The 25,136-nt window shown below is 40.2% G+C and overlaps 1 protein-coding gene across 5 annotated transcripts; it reads right to left on the bottom strand.

Annotated features, from left to right (window-relative positions):
* Positions 1–526: 526 nt before the first annotated feature.
* On the bottom strand, positions 527–23,153 carry LOC110506299 (oxysterols receptor LXR-alpha). 5 transcript variants are annotated; one of them, XM_021585765.2, is made up of 10 exons: positions 22,935–23,153; positions 19,061–19,142; positions 16,872–17,111; positions 10,864–11,130; positions 10,340–10,548; positions 9,801–9,980; positions 9,390–9,489; positions 7,666–7,794; positions 4,193–4,287; positions 527–3,917 (listed from the first exon to the last, which is right to left on the bottom strand). In XM_021585765.2, the coding sequence occupies exons 3-10, from the start codon at positions 17,035–17,037 to the stop codon at positions 3,771–3,773; spliced, it is 1,293 nt and encodes a 430-aa protein (XP_021441440.1). In that variant the 5' UTR covers positions 17,038–17,111; positions 19,061–19,142; positions 22,935–23,153; the 3' UTR covers positions 527–3,770. The 5 variants fall into 5 exon arrangements, with proteins under 5 accessions (XP_021441440.1, XP_021441439.1, XP_021441442.1 ...); XM_021585764.2 differs by lacking the exon at positions 19,061–19,142; XM_021585767.2 differs by lacking the exon at positions 19,061–19,142 and having other exon boundaries at positions 7,681–7,794.
* Between the last annotated feature and the right edge of the window lie 1,983 nt (positions 23,154–25,136).

Here is a 25,136-nt window from a genome sequence, read left to right as displayed (position 1 = left end):
AGGGCATAGGCCCACCCACTGGGGAGCCAGGCCTAGCCAATCAGAATGAGTTTTTCTCCAGAAAAGGGTGCTTTAATGCAGCGGGAAATACTCCAGTTTCATCAGCTGTCCAGGTGGCTAGTCTCAGACGATCCCACAGGTGAAGAAGCTGGATGTGTTGGTCATGGGATGGCTTAGTTACACGTAGTCTGCAGTTTAGGTCGATTGGACGTACTGACAAATTCTCTAAAATGACATTGGAGGCAGCTTATGGTAGCGAAATGAACATTACTGCAGATAGCTTGCCAATTGCACACTCAAAACTTGAGACATCTGTGGCATTGTGTTGACAAAACTCCACATTTTAGAGTGGCCTTTTGTCCCCACCACAAGGTGCACCAGTGTAATGATCATGCTTTTTAATCAGCTTCTTGATATGCCACACCTGTCACGTGGATGGATTATCTTGGCAAACACGAATTGCGCCGTAACAGGGATGTAAACACATTTTTGCACATTTGAGAGAAATAAGCTTTTGTGCGCATGGAACATTGCTGGGATCGTTTATTTCAGCTCTTTACATGTTGCATTAATATTTTTGTTCAGTATATTTGGGAATTGTCACTAAGCATATCATTTAAATGACCAGAAAATAGACCCTGAAAAGACTAGAAACTATAATTGCATGAAGCCCGCTGTGTAATAAAAGTAAATACTTGTCAATGCAGTAAAATACCAAGGTAGAGATTCCAAGTTGCCCAAATTCATTCTGTATTTTACAAGCACTTTTGATAAAAATGAATAAATAGCCATAACCTGTTGACTGCTCTATTTGACAACAGAACACCCAAACCAATGTGGGTAAATAAATACAAAACATATTTTACTGGCCGTGATATTTAAGAGAACTAATTACAATAAAGCATTTATTTTGAATAAGCATAACTCAAATCACTTTGAAATTGTAATAAATCAAAAAAAACAAACAAACAAAAAAAAACATTCTGGAAAATTAGTGGTTTTTGGTTTCAGTTCGTACACAAATATATAATCTGGCAATAGGCTACAATATCTGTCAGGTTTTAATTTATACATATAAAGCAGAATATGCATGGTCTTCAAGTGTTAAAAAAAAATATTCAAATAGGTTTGCATTTCTATGTCAATATGGTTTACAGCGTCACCCTTTAAGATGTAGAGAAGGGATTAAATGAGTTCTGCACATCAGAAGGTTGTAAATGCTATTACAGTCAACTTTGAGTTACCTACAGTATTAACAATAATTAACATTGTGTATTCTAAACATCTGAAAACATAATTTAGACTTTCATACCTTGTATGTGATTTATGATGTAATTTCAATGTAGACAATCATTTGCTGGTATGAGTTACATATTGAAAGGAAAAATATGAAAACTGGGATAATATGGTTTTGCAATTTAAGTCTCAAGAGCAATTCAAAATAGATGTCTCCACACACGCATGCTCAGGGAAGAGCAAACCCTTTGAATAGTGTGTAGAAGAACCATCTTCAGGCTATGAGTCAGCTCCATCAAAGACAATCCATCTCAATATCAACCCAACTAAATAAAACAAATAGCCATAAAAACCTGATGGTTGACAAACTACAAATAGAAAACCACCAACCCTAATATTACACATATTTGTTAAATAATTGCATTGATTTTCTTCTCCTAACTGAAAGCTCCATATAGCTTACTCCCTTATCGCTGTGCTACTTTGACATATTGTGCAACTGTTATGATAAATCTCCCCCATTTTGTCTTGGAGTCCTCAACTCTCCTCTATTTCACACTGATCTGAGTTGTAAAGTGGGGTCAGTAATGGACAAAAAAAAAAAAAGTCTGTCAATCAGAAATCACATCAACAAAAAGAAAAGCTTTCCTTCTCCAATTCTTTCTGAACGTTTGTTTTCATAAATGTCACATTAGCAAAGTCATCATCATACAAAGGACTGTGATAGAAACAGCATCATGGGGGGGGGGGGTGTATAGTGTAACCCAAAATTGTTACCGTTGCAGAAAGTACTGCAGTGCCCACACAAGGAGCGCAATTGAACTTATTTTGCTATTCCAACTATTGTGGGATGGGCAAAGCACATTTTCGACATCTGGATGAAATTGCCACTCAGATGTCTGGAACCATGCTGATTTGGGGGAAGGGAGGAGAGTACATACAACTAGACCAGGGATGTGCAACTGGTGGACCCCTCGGACTAATTTCAGTCAGGGCCTCAACTTACTGTTGAGAGTTTGTATATTCTATGTGAAATTTTGAAATTTGGTTGTGCATCCGCAGTCAATTAGCTCATGTCAGCTAAATTGTTAAGTTAGTCTAGCGGCCAGCTATATAAACTTGTAGTAAGCATGGTCAAATTACCGACCAGTGTGGGGCCCATTGACCATCAGTTATTAAAAACCGCAAACATTTTCCTCCAGCCTATGGCAAAATTGTGTAGAATTCCAGGAAATGAGCTGTAAAACTCAACATTTGTTCTCTTCTGTCACGGGGGGGTGGGGGGGGTAGCTAAAATGTTTTGCTCGCAAGGTAGGCGGGGGAGATTGTGCGTACGCATACTCACTGCATGTGGAGTTCCGTTTTTTTGTGCCCCCAGCTGCATCAAAGAAGCCTATCCCTGGCCTAACGTAGCATTGAAGTTGTTCCAGTGTATAAGGCTTCAGCTTGGCCCTCACATATCCAGTGATGCTTTTACATAAAAATAAAAACAATTGGCTGCTTGCTTGTGCGTAAGTGAGTGATTGTACAAGTAATTTTGTATGGATGTCTTCACTAGTGGGCATACTAAATATATATATTTTGTCATATTAATATATACTTTGTACATGTAAATCAATGTTTGAGTGCATTTACAAAATGGTTGGCGGGGGTCCTGCACTTGAAAGTGGTAGGCTACGCATCTCTATACCAACACTTCCAATCACTTTACCTTAAACAATTCAACACCAATCAGAATTGCTTTCTTGTTCCTTCACCGAGAGGAGAACAAATCAGATGGCTGACTATTAAACTGCTAAATCACAACAATAATCAAGCAGGTGACCTACCAGTCATCTGGACAGTGGACACCAATAAGACACATTGCTTAACATTGGGCAGCAGTTAGGATACCCCTGTATCCTATCCCATTGCAACACATGTAACATGTATTTTTCTGTTTATTTTCACTTTGGGGTTATCATCCATTATGTGGATCTGGAGAGGGGGGAGGGGGCATTGCCAAAACCTTCTCAAAGCTTCATGGCAATTGTCGTTATAGATAGGCCGATCACGAGACCATCAACAGATATCAGTAGATGTAAGTGAACACTGGCTAGCAAGTCTGAGCCACACTGACCATGGCAGCACAATCTCACCACAAGCCCGTCTCACCTTCAATTACGAAATGGGCGAGGGAGAGAAATCAGGTGTGCACAATCCTCAACCCATAGAAATAGAATGAATATAAATTGGTAATTCTATTTCTTTGCCCCAACCTCCCCATGAGATTAGTGTCCCAGTCTGCAGGACAGAGTGCCATCACTACCCCCCCAAACTGCATAGAAGATAAAGAAAAAAGTTCCTCCAATCTGGCAACTGATTCAATCTGGCAACCGATCTGTAGGTTTGATCCGTCGTGTTTGGGTATCCTGGGAGGCATCATTCTCAAGTCTTTTTTTCGAGACACTCGAAAGACAAACCCAATGTTTCTGTCCGTCCCAGTACGCAGGTTTGCGGAGCGCGGCAGAGTTCCGCGAGGGTGTCGGCTGGAGTCACTCGTGGACGTCCCAGATTTCAGACAGCAGCGGCGGGAGCTTCTTGTCCTGGAGGCGCAGGGCAAAGACCTGCTCAGAGTGGACGCTGCTGAGGGTGCGGAGGCTGACCAGCTTCATGAGCATGCGTGGAAACATCAGATGATCCTAGAAGGAAGAGAGATTCATATTAACCCCACTTGTCATTCAGGGTTGGGGACCATTACATTTTTTTTTTTTTTTACCTAACATTTTCCTGTTTACTTTCAATTTTCCTCACTCATGACCTGAATTTCAATACATTTTTTCTGTACCGACTGGAATTTCAAAATTGAATTCAACTCTACGCGGACTCAAGTGTGTATGTGAAAACTGAAACATCCTCAAAACCTACACATGGTGGCTTGTGCAAGTTAAATCATATATAAAAGTAGGGCACTCACGTTTGGTCTCTTTATCATGATGTAAGAACGAAGTGCGTTCACATACGGCTGCTGCAGTCGCTCCACCAGTTCATGGTCCTGCACATTGGGCCGGTCTGGGGAACATACGAATACAGCTTCACGTTTTATACCTAATACAATGCATAGACATCTGTTGAATGTTACTTCCTACATATGGGCAAGGTCTCTGTAGTACCCAGGTCAAGACATTCATATTTTGAAATCCCATAACTCTTTGCATAAATGCGGAAGAATTCTAAACAGAAGGGACCAGCGAGGCGAGTGAAAATAAGTGAGTGATTGGCACGGAAAGTTCACCAAAGTGGAAAATAAAACACATTCATAGTGAACTCCTCAACAAACACATGCAGTGCCTTCAGAAGTTATTCACACCCTTTGACCTTTTCCACATTTTAGTGTGTGCTACAGCCTGAATTTAAAACGGATTCAATTTAGATTGTGTGTCACTGGCCAACACACAATACCCCATAATGTCAAAGTGGAATGTTTTTAAAAAATCTTAAAGATTAATTGAAAGTAAGTATTCAACCCATTTTATGGCAAGCCAAAATAAGAAAATTGCTTAACAAGTCACATAATAAGTTGCATGGAGTTTAACATTTTTTTAAGGACTACCTCGTCTCTGTACCCCACACATACAGATTGTAATTGTAAGATCCTTCAGTCGAGCAGTGGATTTCAAACAGATTCAACCACAAAGACCAGAGGTTTTCTAATGCCTCGCAAAGAAGGGCACCTATTGGTAGATGGGTAAAAATGTCAAAAGCAGACATTGAAGTTATTATTCATTCTACTTTGGATGGTATATCAATACACCCTGTAACTACAAAGATACTTCCCAACTCAGTTTCCAGAGAGGAAGAACACCGCTCAGGGATTTCACCATGAGGCCAATGGGGTCTTTAAAACCGTTAGAGTTTAGTGGCTATGGTAAGGAGATCAACAACATTGTGAAATTATAAGTAAAATAATCTGTCTGTAAACAATTGTTGGAAAAGTTACTTGTGTCATGCAAAGTAAATGTCCTAACCGACTTGCCAAAACTAGTTTGTTAACAAGAAATGTGCGAAGTGGTTGAAAAATGAGTTCTAATGACTCCAACCTAAGTGTATGTAAACTTTAACTGTATAGTTTTGGCAAGTCGGTTAGGACATCTACTTTGTGCATGACAAGTAATTTTTCCAACAATTGTTTACATACAGATTATTTCACTTATAATTCACTGTATCACAATTCCAGTGGGTCAGACGTTTGCACACACTAAGTTGACTGTGCCTTTAAACAGCTTGGAACATTCCAGAAAATGAGGTCATGGCTTTAGAAGCTTCTGACAGGCTAATTGACATCATTTGAGTCAATTGGAGGTGTACCTGTGGAGGTGGGCCGTGAAATACATCCAAACTCAGTGTCTCTTTGCTTGCCATTATGGGAAATTCAAAAGCAAATCAGCCAAGACCTCAAAAATAAAAAAATAATAAAGAATCGTAGACCTCCACAAGTCTGGTTCATCCTTGGGAGCAATTTCCAAAAGGCCTGAAGGTACCACGTTCATCTGTACAAACAATAGTACACAAATTTAAACACCATGGGACCACGCAGCCGTCCTACCGCTCAGGAAGGAGACGCATTCTGTCTCCTGGAGATGAACGTACTTTGGTGCGAAAAGTGCAAATCAATCCCAGAACAACAGCAAAGGACCTTGTGAAGATGCTGGTGGAAACAGGTACAAAAGTATCTATATCCACATAACCTGAAAGGCCGCTCAGCAAGGAATAGGCCACTGCTCCAAAACCGGCATAAAAAAGCCACACTACAGTTCACAACTGCACATGGGGACAAAGATCGAACTGTTTGGCCATAATGACCATCATTATATTTGGAGGAAAAAGGGGGAGGCTTGCAAGTCGAAGAACACCATCCCAATCGTGAAGCACAGAGGTGGCCGCATCATGTTGTGGGGGTGCTTTGCTTCAGGAGGGACTGGTGCACTTCACAAAATAGATGGCATCATGAGGAAAGAAAATTATGTGGATATATTGAAGCAACATCTCAAGACATCAGTTAGGAAGTTAATGGGTCTTCCAAATGGACAATGACCCTAAGCATACTTCCAAAGTTCTGGCAAAATGGCTTAAGGACAACAAAGTCAATGTATATTGGAGGAGTGGCCATCACAAAGCTCTGACCTCAATCCTATAAAACATTTATGGGCAGAACTGAAAAAGCGTGTGCCCGCAAGGAGGCCTACAAACCTGACCAAGTTACACCAGCTCTGTCAGGAGGAATGGGCCAAAATTCACCCAACTTATTGTGGGAAGCTTGTGGAAGGCTTCCCAAAACGTTTGACCCAAGTTAAACAATTTAAAGGCAATGCTACCAAATACAAATTGAGTGTATGTAAACTTCTGACCCACTGGGAATGTGATGAAAGAAATAAAAGCTGAAATCACTACTATTATTCTGACATTTCACATTCTTAAAATAAATTGGTGATCCTAACTGACCTAAGACATGGAATTTTTACTAGGATTAAATGCATTTGGCTACGGTGTATGTAAACCTCCGACTTCAACTGTATGCTTGTCATCAGCAAGAACTAGGAATTTTGTGGGCAAAAATTGACAGACAGTGGGAGACAAATTCACCTTTCAGCAGGACAATAAACACACAAGGCCAAATATACACTGGAGTTGCTTACCAAGATAACACTGAATATTCCTGAGGGGCCTAGTTACAGATTTGACATATACTTAAAAATCTATGGCAAAACTTGAAAATGGCTGTCTAGCAATGATCAACAACCAACTTGACAGAGCTTTAAGAACTTTTTTAAGAATGTGCAAATATTTGCACATTGCACTGGTGTGCAAAGCTCAGACTTACCCAGAAAGATTCTGTAATCGCTGCCGAAGGTGATACTAACAGGGGTGTGAATATTTATGTAAATTAGATATGTATTTAATATATTTGCAACAATTTCTAAAAACTTCTTTTCACTGTCATTATGTGAGTATTATGTGTAGATGGGTGAGAAAAATGATCTATTCAGTCCATTTTGAATTCAAGCTGTAACAATTTTAAATAGTTCAAGGGGTAGGAATACTTTGTGAAGGTACCGTATCATAAACTGTTTTACTGTCATTCTATTTACTGAAAAGTCTTTCAAAATATCTACAGCCACCTTTACTTAACTTCATATTTTCACTGCAAACCCTGTAGAATCTTTGAAAACGGCACTGTTCCCATAAATGTTTTTGGAAGCTTCCGCATATGATTACTAGGGATGCACAATATATATCAGTGACCATATTGGTATAGGCCGATAATAGCTTAAAAATCGATATCGCAAAGGAAATATTTCATATTGGTGTCGTCCCAAAATGATTACGTCGATGTCCAGACCTTCGTAATAAAGGTACCTTGCATATGAGCTCTGTTCCACACTAGCATACCACTTGACCTCTGACCTGCAGAGAAGATGTTGATGGCGATGAGCAGAGCGTACTCCGCCTCGTCCAGATGCAGGTCATTCATGCCCTTGGAGAACTCAAAGATGGGGTTGATAAACTCCAACTGCAGCCCTGGGGGGGATGAGAGCGAGAGAGGGAAATAAATATGGGTTAAGGGTAAGAGGTCAATGTCTCCACAGAGTATGGCAGGGGTTGCACCAAAGTTCCATTGAGTGGGTGCAGGACCTTCCTTGACTTCAGGGGTGTGTGTGTGTGTGTGTGTGATTTTTCTATATGTAAATACACCTCCAGCCTGTGTACTGTATGTAAGTATGCATGCATGTATGTATAAAACACACACAGTACCAGTAAAAAGTTGACACCTACTTATTCCAGGGTTTTTCACTATAATAGTGTAGACATCAAAACTATGAAATAACACACACATGGACTCATGTAGTATGCGAAAAAAAAGGAACAAAGAAATATTCAATGTAGCCACCCTTTGCCTTGATGACAGCTTTGCACACTCGTGGCATTCTCTCAACCAGCTTCATGAGGTAGTCACCTGGAATGCATTTCAATGAACAGGTGCGCCTTGTTAAGTTGCAGTAATTTGAGGAATTTCTTTCCTTAATGCATTTGAGCCAATCAGCAGTGTTGTGGTATACAGAAGATGCCATATTTGGTAAAGTCCATATTATGGCAAGAACAGCTCAAATAAGCAAAGAGAAACGACAGTCCATTATTACTTTAAGACATGAAGGTCAGTCAATGCAGAACATTTCAAGAACTTTGAAAATTTCTTCAAGTGCAGTCACAAAAACCATCAAGCACTATGATGAAACTGGCTCTCATGAGGACCTCCACAGGAAAGGAAGACCCAGTTACCTCTGCTGCAGAGGATAAGTTCATTGGAGTTACCAGCCTCAGAAATTGCAGTCCAAATAAATGCTTCAGAGTTCAAGTAACAGACACATCTCAACATCAACTGTTCAGAGGAGACTGCGCGGTGGTGTGGGGTGGGGTGGTGTGGGGGTGCTTTGCTGGTGACAGTTTTATTTTGAATTCAAGGCACACTTAACCAGCATGGCTACCTCAGCACTCTACAGCGACATCCCATTTGGTTGAATGAGTAGGTGTACAAACTTTGACTGGAACTGTATAGAACAAACAAGCTGTAAAATAGAGGAAGACGCAACTGAAGCACACAAGGATATATTTGGTTTGTCTCAATGACATTCAGAAGCTGAGCAACAACCTAAAGTGGAGTCAAAGAAATTGGACCTTGCTTGATTAGTAATCTTGTGTGTGACTGTCGCTTTCAATTCATCTATTCACTTTTTGTAAAAGAGAATATGTATGTTAAATTGAGGGTTCAAATAAATTATAGTAATAAAACATTTAAGCAGAATAACATTTGGGGAAATTGGGTATAAACTTAATTTTCCTTATCCATTATTATTATCATCATCATCATCAAATAGCCTACCTAAAATATGTCATGAATCTTGTTAACTACATGGAATTGCAGGAAATGAGCTTCAAAAACAACAAATTACTTTTTTTATGTTAAAAAAGGGGTCATGAGGAAAAAAGGGTGGGAGACCCTGGAGTATGGCGTACAGAACAGGAGGTGGTTGAAGGCGAGCAGCTTGTTTTTGACTGATTGCCGTTTGAATGTGGATCATGAACATCTCAGACAAAAAGAAAAGATGATTCTGTACCTGCTTTGGCAAAATCCTCCTTGTTATAACTGAAGTCCTTCAGGAACGTGATGCTCTCAATGGCAGGGTTATATCTCCGCGATGTTTCCAGCAGCATAATCTGCAGAAAAACAAGGCACATCAGTGACTGGGGATCAAGTGAGAGACATCCTGTAAAGTAGATCATCTACTTGACATATTGAGACATGTGATCCTGAAAACCAACATAATGATATAGAGCCAGACATGATCCCCCCCCCCCAGTGGTCTTGACTATAAGTGTTTTTTTTAAATAGGCGAAAGAGTGTTTAAAATAGGCAAAAGACAATATCAAGCCAGCATTTGTTATTACTGTATTTACCACTTTAACAAATCTGTCTGAGAATATGAGAGGAAAGAAGTTAAATGGTGAGGAGAAAAACCATGACTCACCTCAATGGTTGAGGTCTTCAGCAGCGCAATCTGGTCCTCTCTGGTGAGCTCTAGGAAGCCAGGCAACTGCTTGGCAAAGTCCACTATCTCCTGGACCGACATGATGGCCAGCTCGGTGAAGTGGGCAAAGCGCTGCTGCCGTACCTCCCTGTTCTGGGGGTCCTGACTCTGGGGCCACGGCTGGAAATTAGATGGAGACACAGACGTCAATAGATAAATAAAAATGTTTAACACCTAATACAATGCAGAGATTTCACCATCTGCTCAGCCATGCAGAACTACCAGAAATTGGCTAGATGACAAACAGTTAATTTGCCCAAAATTCAACAGCAACAATATTTTGTGCAGTATTCTTGGCTAACATGTCTTTGAACAAGCGGAGGTGTTGTGGAATGCAGAAATGTTGCATTCCACCGCCATATCAAGATTTCAAACCAATCCCTACATTAGTGCAACTGTCAATCAAGCTTAAGATATCTAGCATGCCATATGTTAGTAGTTTGCCCTGTGGCATCAAAAGAATTGGGACACTCAGAGACAATCACCGTGACTTTGGGCCGGTCGATGAACGAGCGCTTGTTGCACTGCTTCTGCATGGCCACCAGCTTCTCGATCATCTCCAGCTGCTCGGGCTCCAGCGGGACCACCTCCGGCACCGGGGTGGGGGTCACCACGGCAGACGTGCGTGCAGTCTCTTCCTCGTTCTTCTTCATTTTCTTCCCTCGGATCTGCTCCTCTGAGAGAACGCCTGGGAACGCCAGGAACAAAATCAGAACAGTTATGACAAGTAGGAAAAAGATATACTACCATAGTTTGGGAGGTCAATTTCAATGATGTACTACAGCTTAATATAGAGCTCTTGCCAACCATCTCCAATCAGTATCTCTACATTTAATATTAGTGCATCTTCTACGTTTTTTTAGCACAAACCCTACATATCTAAGGTAAAAAAAAAAAATTAAAAAAATAAAAAGCACAGGTGTTTTTGATGATAAAAGTATATATAAAAAATATTTAAAAACATGGCTGCCACAGGGAACTGTAGCTCAAACAGACAACTCACATTGCTCCAGCATGCCCGCCTCGCGGCACTTGCGCAGCCGGCACTGCTGGCACTTGCGGCGCATGTACATGTCCATCTCACAGCGGCCGTTGTTCTTGCACGAGTACTGGGCACTCTTGATGACGCTGCGGCGGAAGAAGCCCTTGCAGCCCTCGCAGCTCAGCACGTTGTAGTGGAAGCCCGAGGCCTTGTCCCCGCACACGCTGCACACCTCGTTCCCCAGCATCTTGGGGGCTGGACCCTTCTTCCTCTTCACCGGCTGACCCTCTGTGGAAATATAGAACATTTTAAGCATTGAGGGGGCGCTAGTGTGCATGGAGTAGAAGCGCTCCTTCAGATCTCCTCTGTTTTATTTAACCCCTTTTTTCTCCCCAACTTCGTGGTATCCAATTGGTAGTAGTTACAGTCTTGTCTCATCGCTGCAACTCCCGCACGGACTCGGGAGAGGCGAAGGCCGAGAGCCATGCGTCCCCCGTAACACAACCCAACCAAGCCACACTGCTTCTTGACACAACACACATCTAACCCGGAAGCCAGCCGCACCAATGTGTTGGAGGAAACACCGTACACCTGGAGACTTGGTCAGCGTGCACTACGCCCGGCCCGCCACAGGAGTCGCTAGTGCACGATGAGACAAGGATATCCCTGCCAGCCAAACCCTCCCTAACCCGGACGACGCTGCACCAATTGTGCGCCGCCCTATGGACCTCCCGGTTACGGCCGGCTACGACAGAGCCTGGGCTCAAACCCAGAATCTCTGGTGGCACAGCTAGCACTAATGCAGTGTCTTAGACCACTGCGCCACCCGGGAAGCCATCACTGCTTATTTTGAATTTTTTTAATTGTTACCGTTTCATTTCCAAGTTTGCAAAAAAAAAAAAAAAAAAAACGCACACACACCTGATGTCAGAAGTTTACATAAACCTAAACGCTAAAAAGCGTGTGAGCAAGGAGGCCTACAAACCTGACATAACCTGAAGGCAATGCTACCAAATACTAATTGAGTGTATGTAAACTTCTGACCCACTGGCCAGAAACAAATAACTTTCTTCTAAAACACATCAGTCTGTTTTTGTTCTGAGAAATGAAGGCTATTCCACACAAGAAACTATCTGGCTATTCAATAAATTGAGGGAAAAGGGATCTCATGTGCATCTCAGATAATTTTACAACAAGTGAGCTAGAGAGGATACCATTTAAAATGGTGCATGACCACTTAACTTACCTGGCACTAAAAATACCTAGAAATCCAAAGCTCATCTTAACTACAGTGAGCTGGTTGCAAAGCAACAAAAAACAGAGCAGGAGTATATTGCTTCTTTCCATGTTGGGGTTTCTCTTCCCAGGTTCCTTAATCTTTTCCAGAATCTTCAAATTTTTCTTCTTAGGACTTTGGACTCAACAACCTTGTCATTTGTCTGGGGTTACAAAAACCACCGTATTCATAAAGGCCCACTTGCAAAAGCCCAAGGAAAGTTGCGTCTTAGGCCTACCCATCTTTAAACATTATTACTGGGCTGCAAATGCCAGGGCATTAACATACCAGCAACTGGGTTTCCCTGATAAGTTGGACACTGTTTCCCCCCCTGTGGCTAAATATGCAACTCAAGTCTGTCACAAATTCCTCTCTTCCAGCCTTGCTTTTCTCCAAAGCAGAGTGCCCAAACAAACTGACAACTTTTCTTTGAGAAATTCTTAAAATAATTTTAAACCAGATTAAGCATGTTTGCAAGGTGCCTGATACCTCTATACACCCCAATATGCTTTAAATCATTAGTCTTGTTCCATCTCGGTCTGATAAGGTATTTCTTGAATGGAGGGAGAAGGGACTGGCCACAATTGAAGACTTCTACATAGATAAGCAATTAGCATCATTCGTCCAATTAAAGAATACATTCACACCCCCATTCACCTTTTTTTCCGTTACTTACAAGACAGACACGATAGCAAAGTGGAAAGTAAAAATTCTGACACCCTCCCTGTAAAACATTTATTTTATGATTTGCTACAGCGCCCTCCCAATTCAAAACACCTAATCTCATTTTGTCTCCTTTTTCTCTAACTACACACAGGCCTTTACTGGTCATCTCAAGGAGACTTGGGGTAAAAAAAAAAAAAATTGAGAGTTAAATATTGAGATTTCAGATGATCTATGGGGAGAAACACTGTCTAGAATTCACTCGTTCCATCAATGCCAGATATCAGTTGATACAATACAAAGTTGTGCATAAACTTCATTACTCCAAAACCAAATTACATACAATTGTAACAATTGTAAATTGTAACTGTCATTCTTGCTCTATTCTTGTTCCATGTCTTGCCTAAGCGATACTTCATTTCATATGTCTGGCAGCTGTGTTTGTTTTTGTGTGTTTTGTACTAAATTGCAAAAGAAAATCCGTTCAAAAAAGAAATATTTAAAAAAAAAACGAACATGAACTGTCAATATGATATACAAATATCAGAGAAAGTACATGCATATATGTTGTGTCAATATTAGAGGTCGACCGATTAATCGCAATGGCCGAATAATTAGGGCCGATTTCAAGTTATAACAATCGGTAATCGGCATTTTTGGACACCGATTGTGGCCGATTACATTGCACTCCACGAGGAGCCTGCATGGCAGCCTGTTACGCGAGTGCAGCAAGAAGCCAAGGTAAGTTGCTAGCTAGCATTAAACTTATCTTATAAAAAACAATAAATCTTAACATAATCACTAGTTAACTGGGGCGGCAGGGTAGCCTAGTGGTTAGAGTGTTGGACTAGTAACCGGAAGGTTGCAAGTTCAAACCCCCGAGCCGACAATCTGTCGTTCTGCCCCTGAACAGGCACTGTTCCTAGGCCGTTATTGAAAATAAGAATTTGTTCTTAACTGATGATATTACTAGTTTAGCTAGCTGCTTTGCATATAATCGATGCGGTGGCTGTTAATTTCTCCCTACTTCGCCAAACGGGTAATGATTTAACAAGCGCATTCGCGAAAAAAGCACCACCGTCGCACCAATGTGTATCTAACCATAAACATGGTTACCTTTCTTATTACCTTTCTTTAAAATCAATACACAAGTATATATATATTTAAACCTGCATATTTAGTTAATATTGCCTGCTAACATGAATTTCTTTTAACGAGGGAAATTGTGTCACTTCTTGCTTTCCGTGCAAGCAGTCAGGGTATATGCAGCAGTTTGGGCCGCCTGGCTCGTTGCGAACTGTGATAAGATAATTTATTCCTAACAAAGACGGTAATTTGCCAGAATTGTACATAATTATGACATAACATTGAAGGTTATGCAATATAACAGCAATATTTAGACTTAAGGATGCCACGTTAGATAAAATATGGAACGGTTCCGTATTTCACTGAAAGATAAATGTTTTGTTTTTGAAATGATAGGTCATTAATATGGTCAAATCCAGAAACTAAGGCTCGTATTTATGTGTGTTATCATTTTATAATTAAGTCTATGACTTGATATAGCAGTCTGAGCGGTGGTAGGCAGGCTCGTAAGCATTCATTCAAACAGCACTTTCGTGCATTTGCCAGCAGCTCTTCGCTGTGCTTCAAGCATTGGGCTGTTTATGATATCAACTCCCGAGATTAGGCTGGTGTAACCGATGTGAAATGGCTAGCTAGTTAGCAGGGTGTGTGCTAATAGCGTTTCAATCGGTGACGTCACTCGCTCTGAGACCTTGAAGTAGTTGCTCTGCAAGGGCCGCGGCTTTTGTGGAGCGATGGGTAACGATGCTTCGGGGGTGGCTGTTGTCGATGTGTTCCTGGTTCGAGCCCAGGTAGGGGCGAGGAGAGGGACAGAAGCTATACTGTTACTGGCAATACTAAAGTGCCTATAAGAACATCCAATAGTCAAAGGTATATGAAATACAAATGGTAGAGAGAGAAATAGTCCTATAATTCCTATAGTAACTACATCCTAAAACTTCTTACCTGGGAATATTGAAGAATCATGTTAAAAGGAACCTCCAGCTTTCATATGTTCTGAGCAAGGAACTTAAACGTTAGCTTTTTTACATGGCACATACTGCACTTTTACTTAATTCTCTGTTTTCGCATTATTTAAACCAAATTGAAAATGTTTCATTATTTATTTGAGGCTAAATGTATTATATTGAGTTAAAATAAAAGTGTTCACTATTGTTGTAATTGTCATTATTACAAGAAAAAATATGTAAAATAAAAAAAAATTAAATTTAAATCGGCGTCGGTGTTGAAAAATCATAAGTCGATCGACCTCTAGTTAATATACTACATGGAACTATCTGGGAAAATATAGGCGTGTACTCTAAATATACAGTACCAGTCCAAAGATTGGACACAGCTACTCATTCAAGGGGTTTTCTTTATTTATACCATTTTCTACATTGTAGGATAATAGTGTACACATCAAAACAACACATATGGAATAATGTAGTAAGCAAATAATAAATAAAAGTGTTTAACAAATCAGAACATATTTTATATGAGATTCTTCAAAGTAGCCACCCTTTGCCTTGATGGCAGCTTTACACACTTGGCATTCTCTTAACCAGCTTCTTGAAGTAGTCACCTGGAATGCATTTCAATGAACAAGTGTGCCTTGTTAAAATTTGTGGTATTTCTTTCTTGATGCATTTGAGCCAATCAGTTGTGTTGTGACAAGGTAGGGGTGGTATACAGAAGATGGTCTTTTACAAAATAGGGCTAAGCCCATGTTATGCCAAGATCAGCTCAAATATGCAAAGAGAAACGACAGTCCATCATTACTTAAGACATGAAGGTCAGTCAATACTAAAAATTTCAAGAACTTAGAAAGTTTCTTCAAGTGCAGTTGCAAAAACCATCAAGCACTATGATGAAACTGGCTCTCATGAGGAAAGGAAGACGCAGAATTACCCCTGCTGCAGAGGATAAGTTCATTGGAGTTACCAGCCTCAGAAATTGCAGTCCAAATAAATGCTTCAGAGTTCAAGTAACAGACATCAACGGTTCAGAGGAGACTGCGTGAATCAGGCCTTCATGGTCAAATGGCTGCAAAGAAACCACTACTAAAGGACACCAGTAAGAAGAAGAGACTTGCTTGGGCCAAGAAACACAAGCAATGAACATTAGACCGGTGGAAATCTGTCCTTTGGTCTGATGCGTCCAAATGTGAGATTTTTGGTTCCAACTGCCATGTCTTTGTGAGACGCAGAGTAGGTGAATGGATGATGTCTCCATGTGTGGTTCCCACCGTGAAGCATGGAGGTGGGGGTGCATTGTTGGACACACTGATTTATTTGGAATTCAAGGCACTCTTAACCAGGATGGCTACCACAACATTCTGCAGCGATACACCATCCCATCTGGTTTGCGCTTAGAGGAACTATCATTTGTTTTTCAACAGGATAATGACCCAACACACCTCCAGGCTGTGTAAGGGCTATCTGACCAAGAAGGAGAGTGATGGAGTGCTGCATCAGATGACCTGTCCTCCACAATCACCCGACCTCAACCCAATTGGGATGGTTTGGGATGAGTCGGACCGCAGAGTGAAGGAAAAGCAGCCAACAAGTGCTCAGCATATGAACTCCTTCAAGACTGTTGGAAAAGCATTCCAGGTGAAGCTGGTTGAGAGAATGACAAAAGTGTGCAAAGCTGTCATCAAGTCAAACAGGTGGCTACTTTGAAGAATATATATTTGGATTTGTTTAACACTTTTTTGGTTACTACATGATTCCATGTGTGTTATTTCATAGTGTTGATGTATTTTACTTTTACTCTACAATGTAGAAAATAGTACAAATAAAGAAAAACCCTTTAATGCGTAGGTGTCCAAAATTTGGACTAGTACTGTATAAGATGAGACTGTCGAAAACAAACGGATTAGCCTGACGCTTGGACCAGTCCGACTGGTTTGATGACATCACTGGACACACAGGTGCCAGGTCTCCCTCACAAAATATGCATCTTGACCTCAATGGGACTTTGTGGATAAATAAAGGTTAAATAAATACAAAAACATGCGCACCTGTGTTGGCAGGCATGTCGCCGGCGGGGTCGGCCTTGATGTTGCTGGGGTCCATGAGCAGTGGGCTGCTCTTCTCAGCTAGTGAGGAAGGCCCTTTCTGGGGGGGGCTGGAAAACCCTGCATGGTGGGGTGGTTCCAGGGGGAGGAGGTTGCCCTCATGCTTCATTGCTGCACTGCTGTGGTTGTCACCACTGCAGAGGCAGTCCAGTTGCAGCTCTGGGGCCCCGTCGAACACTTCACCTGCGATACAGAAACACACATTGCAGGGTGTCCAATCAAAAATGCAGTTTTTGACCAATGGGTAAAATAACTATGTTAATTGTGTAGATCAGTGGTTCTCAACTGGGTTTGGCCTCGGGACCCAAATTGAACCAGGTTGTCTCAGTCGTGACCCAATATTCACAACACTTTTTTTTGTTGCCAAAATACATTGTGGAAAACTATTTTTTTTAACGCTATATTGATAGTAAATGTAGCAATTATATGACAACGGAACAACCTTTCCACCTCTCATTGTGGATGTTACAATTTTCCCATATTCTTGATGAGCTCACTGGTTTAAGACCACAATCTAACAAAAATAGCACTGCTAATAGCACTATATTGAAAAGAATGTGATTCAAGAACAATTGTTCAAAGATTAAATTATTAAAACATTTAAATGTGTCATTTATCTTATCCAAGAGTGACCCGAGTCCATACTTTTTTAGCATTCTACATACCTGGTTTAAGTTCAGACTGGAGTATTCTTTTATTTTACCCACGACCCATTCAAAACCTCCAGTTGAGAATTGCTGGTGTAGATAATCCTGTAAGAAAACCAATGGTCCAAACCGCATGTCCCTATCATAATCTGTTCAAAATGTATTGGCGTGTTTACCCTTGTAGGATGGGCAGAATAAGGGTGACTAAATAACAAGGAGCCCCTCCCCCCTCAGCAAGGCTAGATTCCGTGCAATAACTAAGGCAACCGGCTACCTGACAGGCTCACTTGCCTGTTGAACTCATTATCTTTCTTCTTGAATCTGCAGGACATAACAATAGAGGTTATATGGATATTGATTTTCAGACACGTCATGTAATATTTTTCAGATTTTAGTATACGCTTTTCATATGAATTCAAAATTCCTGTAATTTTTTGAAAAGATTTCTTACAAAAGCAAGCGCATCTCTGAAATGTCAACCGAGCACTGAGCGTATACCAAGCTTTTCGTTTTCAAATCCTTTTACATTTAATTCTGCTTGTGTCATGCTAATTTAGCTTTTTGCGACCTGCGGAAACAACTTTGAAGACAACCACAAAAATGTCAAATCCTCAAAAGATATGTCAACAGAGCCCGGTGCTTATTATTGGATATATTAGACATAATGTTAAATTATGTTTTTGATAAAGAGCCCACTGAACAATTCAGAACAAGAATAATCATATTTGCCTTGGTAAAATGTATTTTATACCATAAGAAAACATTTCACCCACTATAGGCAGAGTGGGTGGAAAACCTACACATCGAGATGTTAGACCACTTTACGGTCACTTGCTGTGGCTTTACTTTTGAAATCATACATGACCACATCACCTTTCACATAGGACACTCAGTTCTAAAAAGTCACAAGATTGTGAGACGTTCACATTTAGGCCGAAATGTGCTCTAACTACATGCAACAATTACACCTGAAAACAGTCCTAAATGTCAATGATATAGGCCTATCTGTAGTAGTAAAAGAAGAAGAATAATTTAACAACTTAAAGCTATAAAAAGAAGATGTTTTACTGCCGATCGGCTGGTAACGCAAAGTTCTATGACAATGTATACAAATAGCAACGTCTTCCTGTTACACGGTTGGTTCTAGGAGGTTGAAAATAACATAATACTTCACATCCCTGAAACAGATGGGTTTGGATTATGACAGGGTAAAAAAGTAATACTAAGCTAATTCATTTCTTTAAACATTTAATATTTTCGTGACATGGCTAAGCCAGTTCAAATATATTTTTTTTAAAGAATAGATACATTTTCTTTTCTCTAAAAATTGTCACTACATTATTTTTCATTCTGTAGTGTACTATATGGGGTGCCCTACAATGTCAGTGCAATGACAAGCGGGGTCGACTGAGAACCCAGCTGATGAATTGGAGTTAAGGACAAGTACCCAGTCAGATCACGACTAAAACAACATGGGGCTCTTACCATGACAAACATGTGATATCAGTCCCAGCCAGTGTGGACATCTTCTGCACAGCAGCTTGTCATTACGAAATCAAATCTGCACCTGGGGGTTAATACAATAATATCATGCTATAATACGAGAGCCAATAGACCGTACTTTAACGCCATAAAGAAGTGATCACGTAGAAAACGTGAAATATCAAGTGCGCCTATACGTGTAATCTCAATTAAATAGCCTGTAGACTAGGTTATATGGGGCGGGGAAGCACGGCGCAGTCGTCTTTAACTTCCTAAATATGACAGGCTACAGTTTAGACTCCAACATCGACTGGAAATACATTTTACACTGCTTGAAAATCATCCGGCTCACATTTGTCATTTAGCAGATGCTCTTATCAAGGGCTCAAAAGGCACAGACAGGTTTTCACCTTGTAGGCTCAGGGATTCGAACCAGCAGCCTTTCAGTTACTGGCCCAACTAACCGCTCGGCTACCTGCCACCACCACTTATACAAAATGCTCCTAAAAGTTATGCAAAACGTAGCTCTAGTCAAGTACGTGTCCACTCTCTTATATTTCAACCCAACTACGTCTACACTATTGGCTGATATAGCCCAAAAAGACAGCTAGCCTAATATATAAAAATTGGCCACTTAAGAATCTCTGGTATTTTAACCTATTTCTTGTGCAAAAATAGCCTATTCGAAATTTTGACGAGGTGGCAAGATTGCTGGGACCAGGGCTGCGGTTTTCACCCTTCATTCGGTATAGGCTTCCTTGTTGTCACTGTCGTTTAGGTTAGTATTGTGGTGTAAGTACAAAGGTGACGTTCAGATTTCTACTCTCAAAGCCTTTAAACTCTACACTGTTTTAAAGTCACCGTGGACTCACGGTGAAATCCCTGAGCGGTTTCCTTCCTCTCTGGCAATGGAGTTAGGAAGTATCTTTGTAGTGACAGGGTATATTGATATACCATCCAAAGTGGAATGATTAACTTCACCATGCCCAAAGGAATATTCAATGTCTGCTTTTTACATTTTTACCCATCTACCAAGAGGTGCCCTTCTTCGCGAAGCCTTAAGAAACCTCTGGTCTTTGTGGTTGACTCTGTTAGAAATTCACTGCTCGACTGAAGGATCTTACAGATCATTTAATGTATGAGGTACAGAGATGAGGTAGTCATTCAAAAATAATTTTAAACACTTATTGCACACAGAGAGTCCATGCGACTTGAGCTAATTTCTAGGAGTTGAACACCTGACTGAAGACATTTTAGCTCTTCATTCATTTGTAAAAATGTCTAAAAACACAATTCCACTTTGACATTCTGGAGTGTTGTGTGTAAGCCAGTGACAAAATCTCAATTTAATACATTTTAAATTCAGGCTGTAACAACATTTGGAAAAAGTCAAGGTGTATGAATACTTTCTGAATGTATTGTAGTTGAAATTGTCGGTCTGTCACCTGGCCTTAATTTCAACGTCCACAAACGCTTTTTTGGTCCTTAAAATTGCTCCAAACCTAGACGTCTATGATTGGTTCAGATTTGGACCGGACCAAATCTGAACCAATCATAGACGTCTAGGTTTTGAAAGTTTAGACAGTACAGCACAGTAAGAGTACTACTTTTCTTTACTGTATTATAGAGTATAGATCAGAACAGTCCTTGTACAATAGAATGGAGTAGAGTTTAGTACACAGTAGAGCACACTAGAGTTGAGCAGATCAGAAATCTGCATTTTTTAAAAACAGACCTTGAAAAAAAATTAACAATTCACCTTTGTTTTATTTTGAAAGTCAGTGTATTTCCTACTAAAATAGAGTGATCAGGGGTGTTAGAATATAGTTTTCCTTCAAAGAAAATACATTAGCGCAACACATTCGGCAGAAAATAGCTTCCTTTTCATCAGGATGGCAACCAAAGTGCAATTCTATTTATAGCAGCCACATTTAAAATGAGCTTACAATGGAAAAAGGTATTTTTGGCAAAAACGATGCATGGCCATCATATTTATAATGTTAATCATAAAAATAATGTAGCCAGCTACATTTCCTAATTTTCGCTTGAAGTTAATCTTGCATATTACCAGAGAAAAGTAGGTTACACTGAGAAAAGTAGTTACACATTAGTCAGAGCATGGTCTGCTGATAAAATGCCCGTGTGTGAATTCTCATCCAATTGGAAAAGTGCAACTGACGTACAAAATGTGTGCTGACAATATACAGCATTTTAGATCTGCGTTTACAAAATGCATCAAGATATTTCTTATGTGGCAAGAACAAAAAGTCTAAAAAAAATGCAAAATTCTGCATTAACACACCCCTGTTGAGTACACTATAATGTAGTGTAGTATACTTTACTTGAATATACTCGTGAGCTATAGTGTGCTGTACTTTGATGTCCAAACTTTGCAACAGAATGGTTCAGATTTGGTCCGGTCCAAAGCAACCAAATTTGGTCTTGTTTGGTGGTGGAGCTCATTAAAATAATAGCCAGTGTAGAATAATACCCAAATATTTCAACCTTTGTCTACCTATTTAGGATACATCACCATGAAGAGAATGACATTCATATCCATAATTATGCAGGGACCCATGATGAAATTCCATTAACACAATTCTGTTACCAGGTGTAAATCCACTACTGTAGTTTAATAACCAAATTAGATGTTTTCAAACACAACATGTCATAGTTGACACCCCATTCTTTCTGCAGACATCTTTGAATCTTAATTTGAATAATTTGAAGCCGATATTTAACAGTTCTGGGAAAAAGTGGTCACTTTGGGGGGGCGGGATGAAATTCTGCTACCAAACTTTGCATCTCCACAGTTCTTCGAGTAAATGTGTTTTTGTCAAATGTTCTCAGTAAAATCTTAAAAGTAGTCTGTGCATAGAGTTTGAAATCAAATGGTTATTGATTGGTATACATTTTAAGTGTCTCCGCGCAATTTTATTACAGTGGAATTGTCCATAGCTAGGAGACATTGTGGTTTAGTGGGTTGAAATCATCATAGAAGTCGGGAAAAAAATATGACAAAAATGTTTAGCACTTGAGTTAGTATTTTTTCATATAAAAAAAATCTGATTTATTGAAATGTCCATGTGGTCTATATTAAAAAAGGGGCACTTTGTAATAACAGGCTTTAAAATATCCATGGGATATGGGATTCGAATAGTACTCTATTTGTGGAACGATTGATTGATTCTTTCAAGAACATAAACTTAAACTGCCTCATGAGCTTAGTCCAACTGTCCCCATCAGAACCCAAAATAAGCCTGCTTTACTCCAATGTTTGTAAACAACGTAAGTTTAAACAAACTGTATAGCCTCAAAACTAATGATGGGGGAGAGGGGATCGATAGTTACTTAAGGATATTGTTTGAGATATTGTACAATTTTGACAAAGGCACAATTTTATTTTTGCACTAGTTGGCTGTACCTGCAACAAAACGCCAGTATTTGTCCTACATCAAACGTGAACAATTAAGAAAAATGCAGGGCGGCAGATGGCCTAGATTAAGAGCGTTGTGCAAGTAACCGAAAAGTCACTGGTTTGAATCCCCGAGCCGATTAGGCCCGAAATATGTCGATATGCCCTTGAGTAAGGCACTTAACTCTAATTGCTCCTGTAAATCTCTGAATAAGAGCGTCTGCTAAATTCCTATGATGTAAATGTAAAATGCCATCTGCCCAATCTTCATTGACTCAATTCAACCATTTGGGCAAATGTAGGCATAATAAAAATGTACAAAATTAAAGAAAACAGACTTACTTAGCATAGTCCTGTTATTCGTTTGAGCGGCACAAGTGTATTGCATGTCAGTAACTTGTCTGTGTGTTTAAGAGATTGACCAGAGAGTCAGTTAAACTGGGCATCTGGTGTTCAACATACCTTTCAAGTAATGTCCTGTTATGATCTGTCCATCTTGCCCATGTGAGACTGAAACCTCATTCAATGTGGCTGCTTCCCTGGCATTGACAGGCGAACAGCTTTAAGGACAGGCCTGTTTGTGTTCCACTCAAAAAAATAAATCCCTCTGTCCTCGGTCTCGTGGAAGTTTTATGACTCAAGCATATCTTGAGAGAAACACAAACCCTTCTGCTAGCCAATATCCTGTGGGAGACAGAGAGAAACAGAGAGATGGAGGAAAGGCAGGGTGAAAACAGGAACACAGACGAGGTAACTATTGGTCGTTTGCATGGTTCTGAAATCCCAATAGGGCCTTGTGCTGCTCAAATATTTTCATCTTGGAGTGTGTCTAACCAGCCACTTCTCACAAACACAATACAAAAAAGGTGCCTTCTCAAAATCTAAAGTAGGCTAGTGAACAGAGAACTAACAAATCACAAGTTATGGTGTAATAGTACACCATTTGTACTGAACCGTTCGGTATGGGGACCTCAGGTCTGTCCGCACTGAACCCAAATTAATACATTAAAAAAAATGTACAAAATAAAAATACACTGGGCCTATAAGCTATTGTACTCAAGTAAATCTGAGCAGAAAAATATTTCAGGCTATTCCATAAAAAATGTAATTGGCGCATTTGAAACTGTGCTTTTGTGAGGCACAGCCAGAAACTAGTTTAAATCTCCAGTTTGGGAACATTGTCTTCCCAGACTACAACAGCGATGGACAGATAGTGGATAAAACGTTAACAGTACGTTGCCACGCTCAATGAGAATAACCTATGCATGTTGACACATTTCAGGGCTCCACAGTGCAACCATTTGACTTACATTTCAATAAAAAATGTTAATGTGTACCAGCTAAATTGCAGTGGTCTGAAGGAATACGTCCATTCTATGAATTATGTTTCTATAATTGAAATGACACCCACCTTGTATTCAAGAGCATGTCTCAACCAATGGCAGGCACAACACAAAAACCTCAGATGATGTAAAGTAGGGTCGAAGCTTTAACATGAGTGAATGTAAGGCAATGCATCGCAGTGCTAGAGGTGTCTCTAGAGACCTGGGTTCAATCCCGGGCTGTGATTCAGCCGGGAGATCCGCGAGGCGGCGCACAATTATCCCAGCGACGTCCCGGTTAAGCCCACTGGGATGTCCTTGTCCCATCGCGCTCTAGTGACTCCTTGTAGCGAGCAGACCGCCATTATGAGTCAGCATCACTAAAGTGTCATGCCGCCATCTCGGTAAGGTGGTTCTCTAAGTTTTTCCCAATTTGAAGTTTAGTCATTTCGGTAATGAGAAGGTCAAGTGTCAAAGGTTATTTTTTAGAAAAATATCCTCATTCTGAAAACATACGTGAAGAAATTAAATGAATTTGTGCTCAACTAAGGACTACTCCAATGGCTGATGCATCATTGGTGAATAAAAATGTATTGAAAAACTGAGTTTGTACAGCAACTTCAAAAAGTGTTACAGTGCCTTGCGAAAGTATTCGGCCCCCTTGAACTTTGCAACCTTTTGCCACATTTCAGGCTTCAAACATAAAGATATAAAACTGTATTTTTTTGTGAAGAATCAACAACAAGTGGGACACAATCATGAAGTGGAACGACATTTATTGGATATTTCAAACTTTTTTAACAAATCAAAAACTGAAAATTGGGCGTGCAAAATTATTCAGCTCCTTTACTTTCAGTGCAGCAAACTCTCTCCAGAAGTTCAGTGAGGATCTCTGAATGATCCAATGTTGACCTAAATGACTAATGATAAATACAATCCACCTGTGTGTAATCAAGTCTCCGTATAAATGCACCTACACTGTGATAGTCTCAGAGGTCCGTTAAAAGCGCAGAGAGCATCATGAAGAACAAGGAACACACCAGGCAGGTCCGAGATACTGTTGTGAAGAAGTTTAAAGCCGGATTTGGATACAAAAAGATTTCCCAAGCTTTAAACATCCCAAGGAGCACTGTGCAAGCGATAATATTGAAATGGAAGGAGTATCAGACCACTGCAAATCTACCAAGACCTGGCCGTCCCTCTAAACGTTCAGCTCATACAAGGAGAAGACTGATCAGAGATGCAGCCAAGAGGCCCATGATCACTCTGGATGAACTGCAGAGATCTACAGCTGAGGTGGGAGACTCTGTCCATAGGACAACAATCAGTCGTATATTGCACA

Source organism: Oncorhynchus mykiss, chromosome 26 (genome assembly GCF_013265735.2).
Source record: "Oncorhynchus mykiss isolate Arlee chromosome 26, USDA_OmykA_1.1, whole genome shotgun sequence".
Lineage (NCBI taxonomy): Eukaryota > Metazoa > Chordata > Actinopteri > Salmoniformes > Salmonidae > Oncorhynchus > Oncorhynchus mykiss.
The sequence above is the reverse complement of the archived record's forward strand: the minus strand, read 5'-3'. Positions and strand labels throughout refer to the sequence as shown.

Excerpts from the sequence above, each read along its gene's own strand:
- LOC110506299 (XM_021585765.2), bottom strand. The coding sequence starts at position 17,037 with ATGAAGCATGAGGGCAACCTCCTCCCCCTGGAACCACCCCACCATGCA. Across the intron at positions 9,490-9,800 it reads TGAAGACCTCAACCATTGAG|ATTATGCTGCTGGAAACATC; the intron begins GTGAGTCATGGT and ends GTTTTTCTGCAG. Across the intron at positions 7,795-9,389 it reads GGAGGATTTTGCCAAAGCAG|GGCTGCAGTTGGAGTTTATC; the intron begins GTACAGAATCAT and ends CATCCCCCCCAG.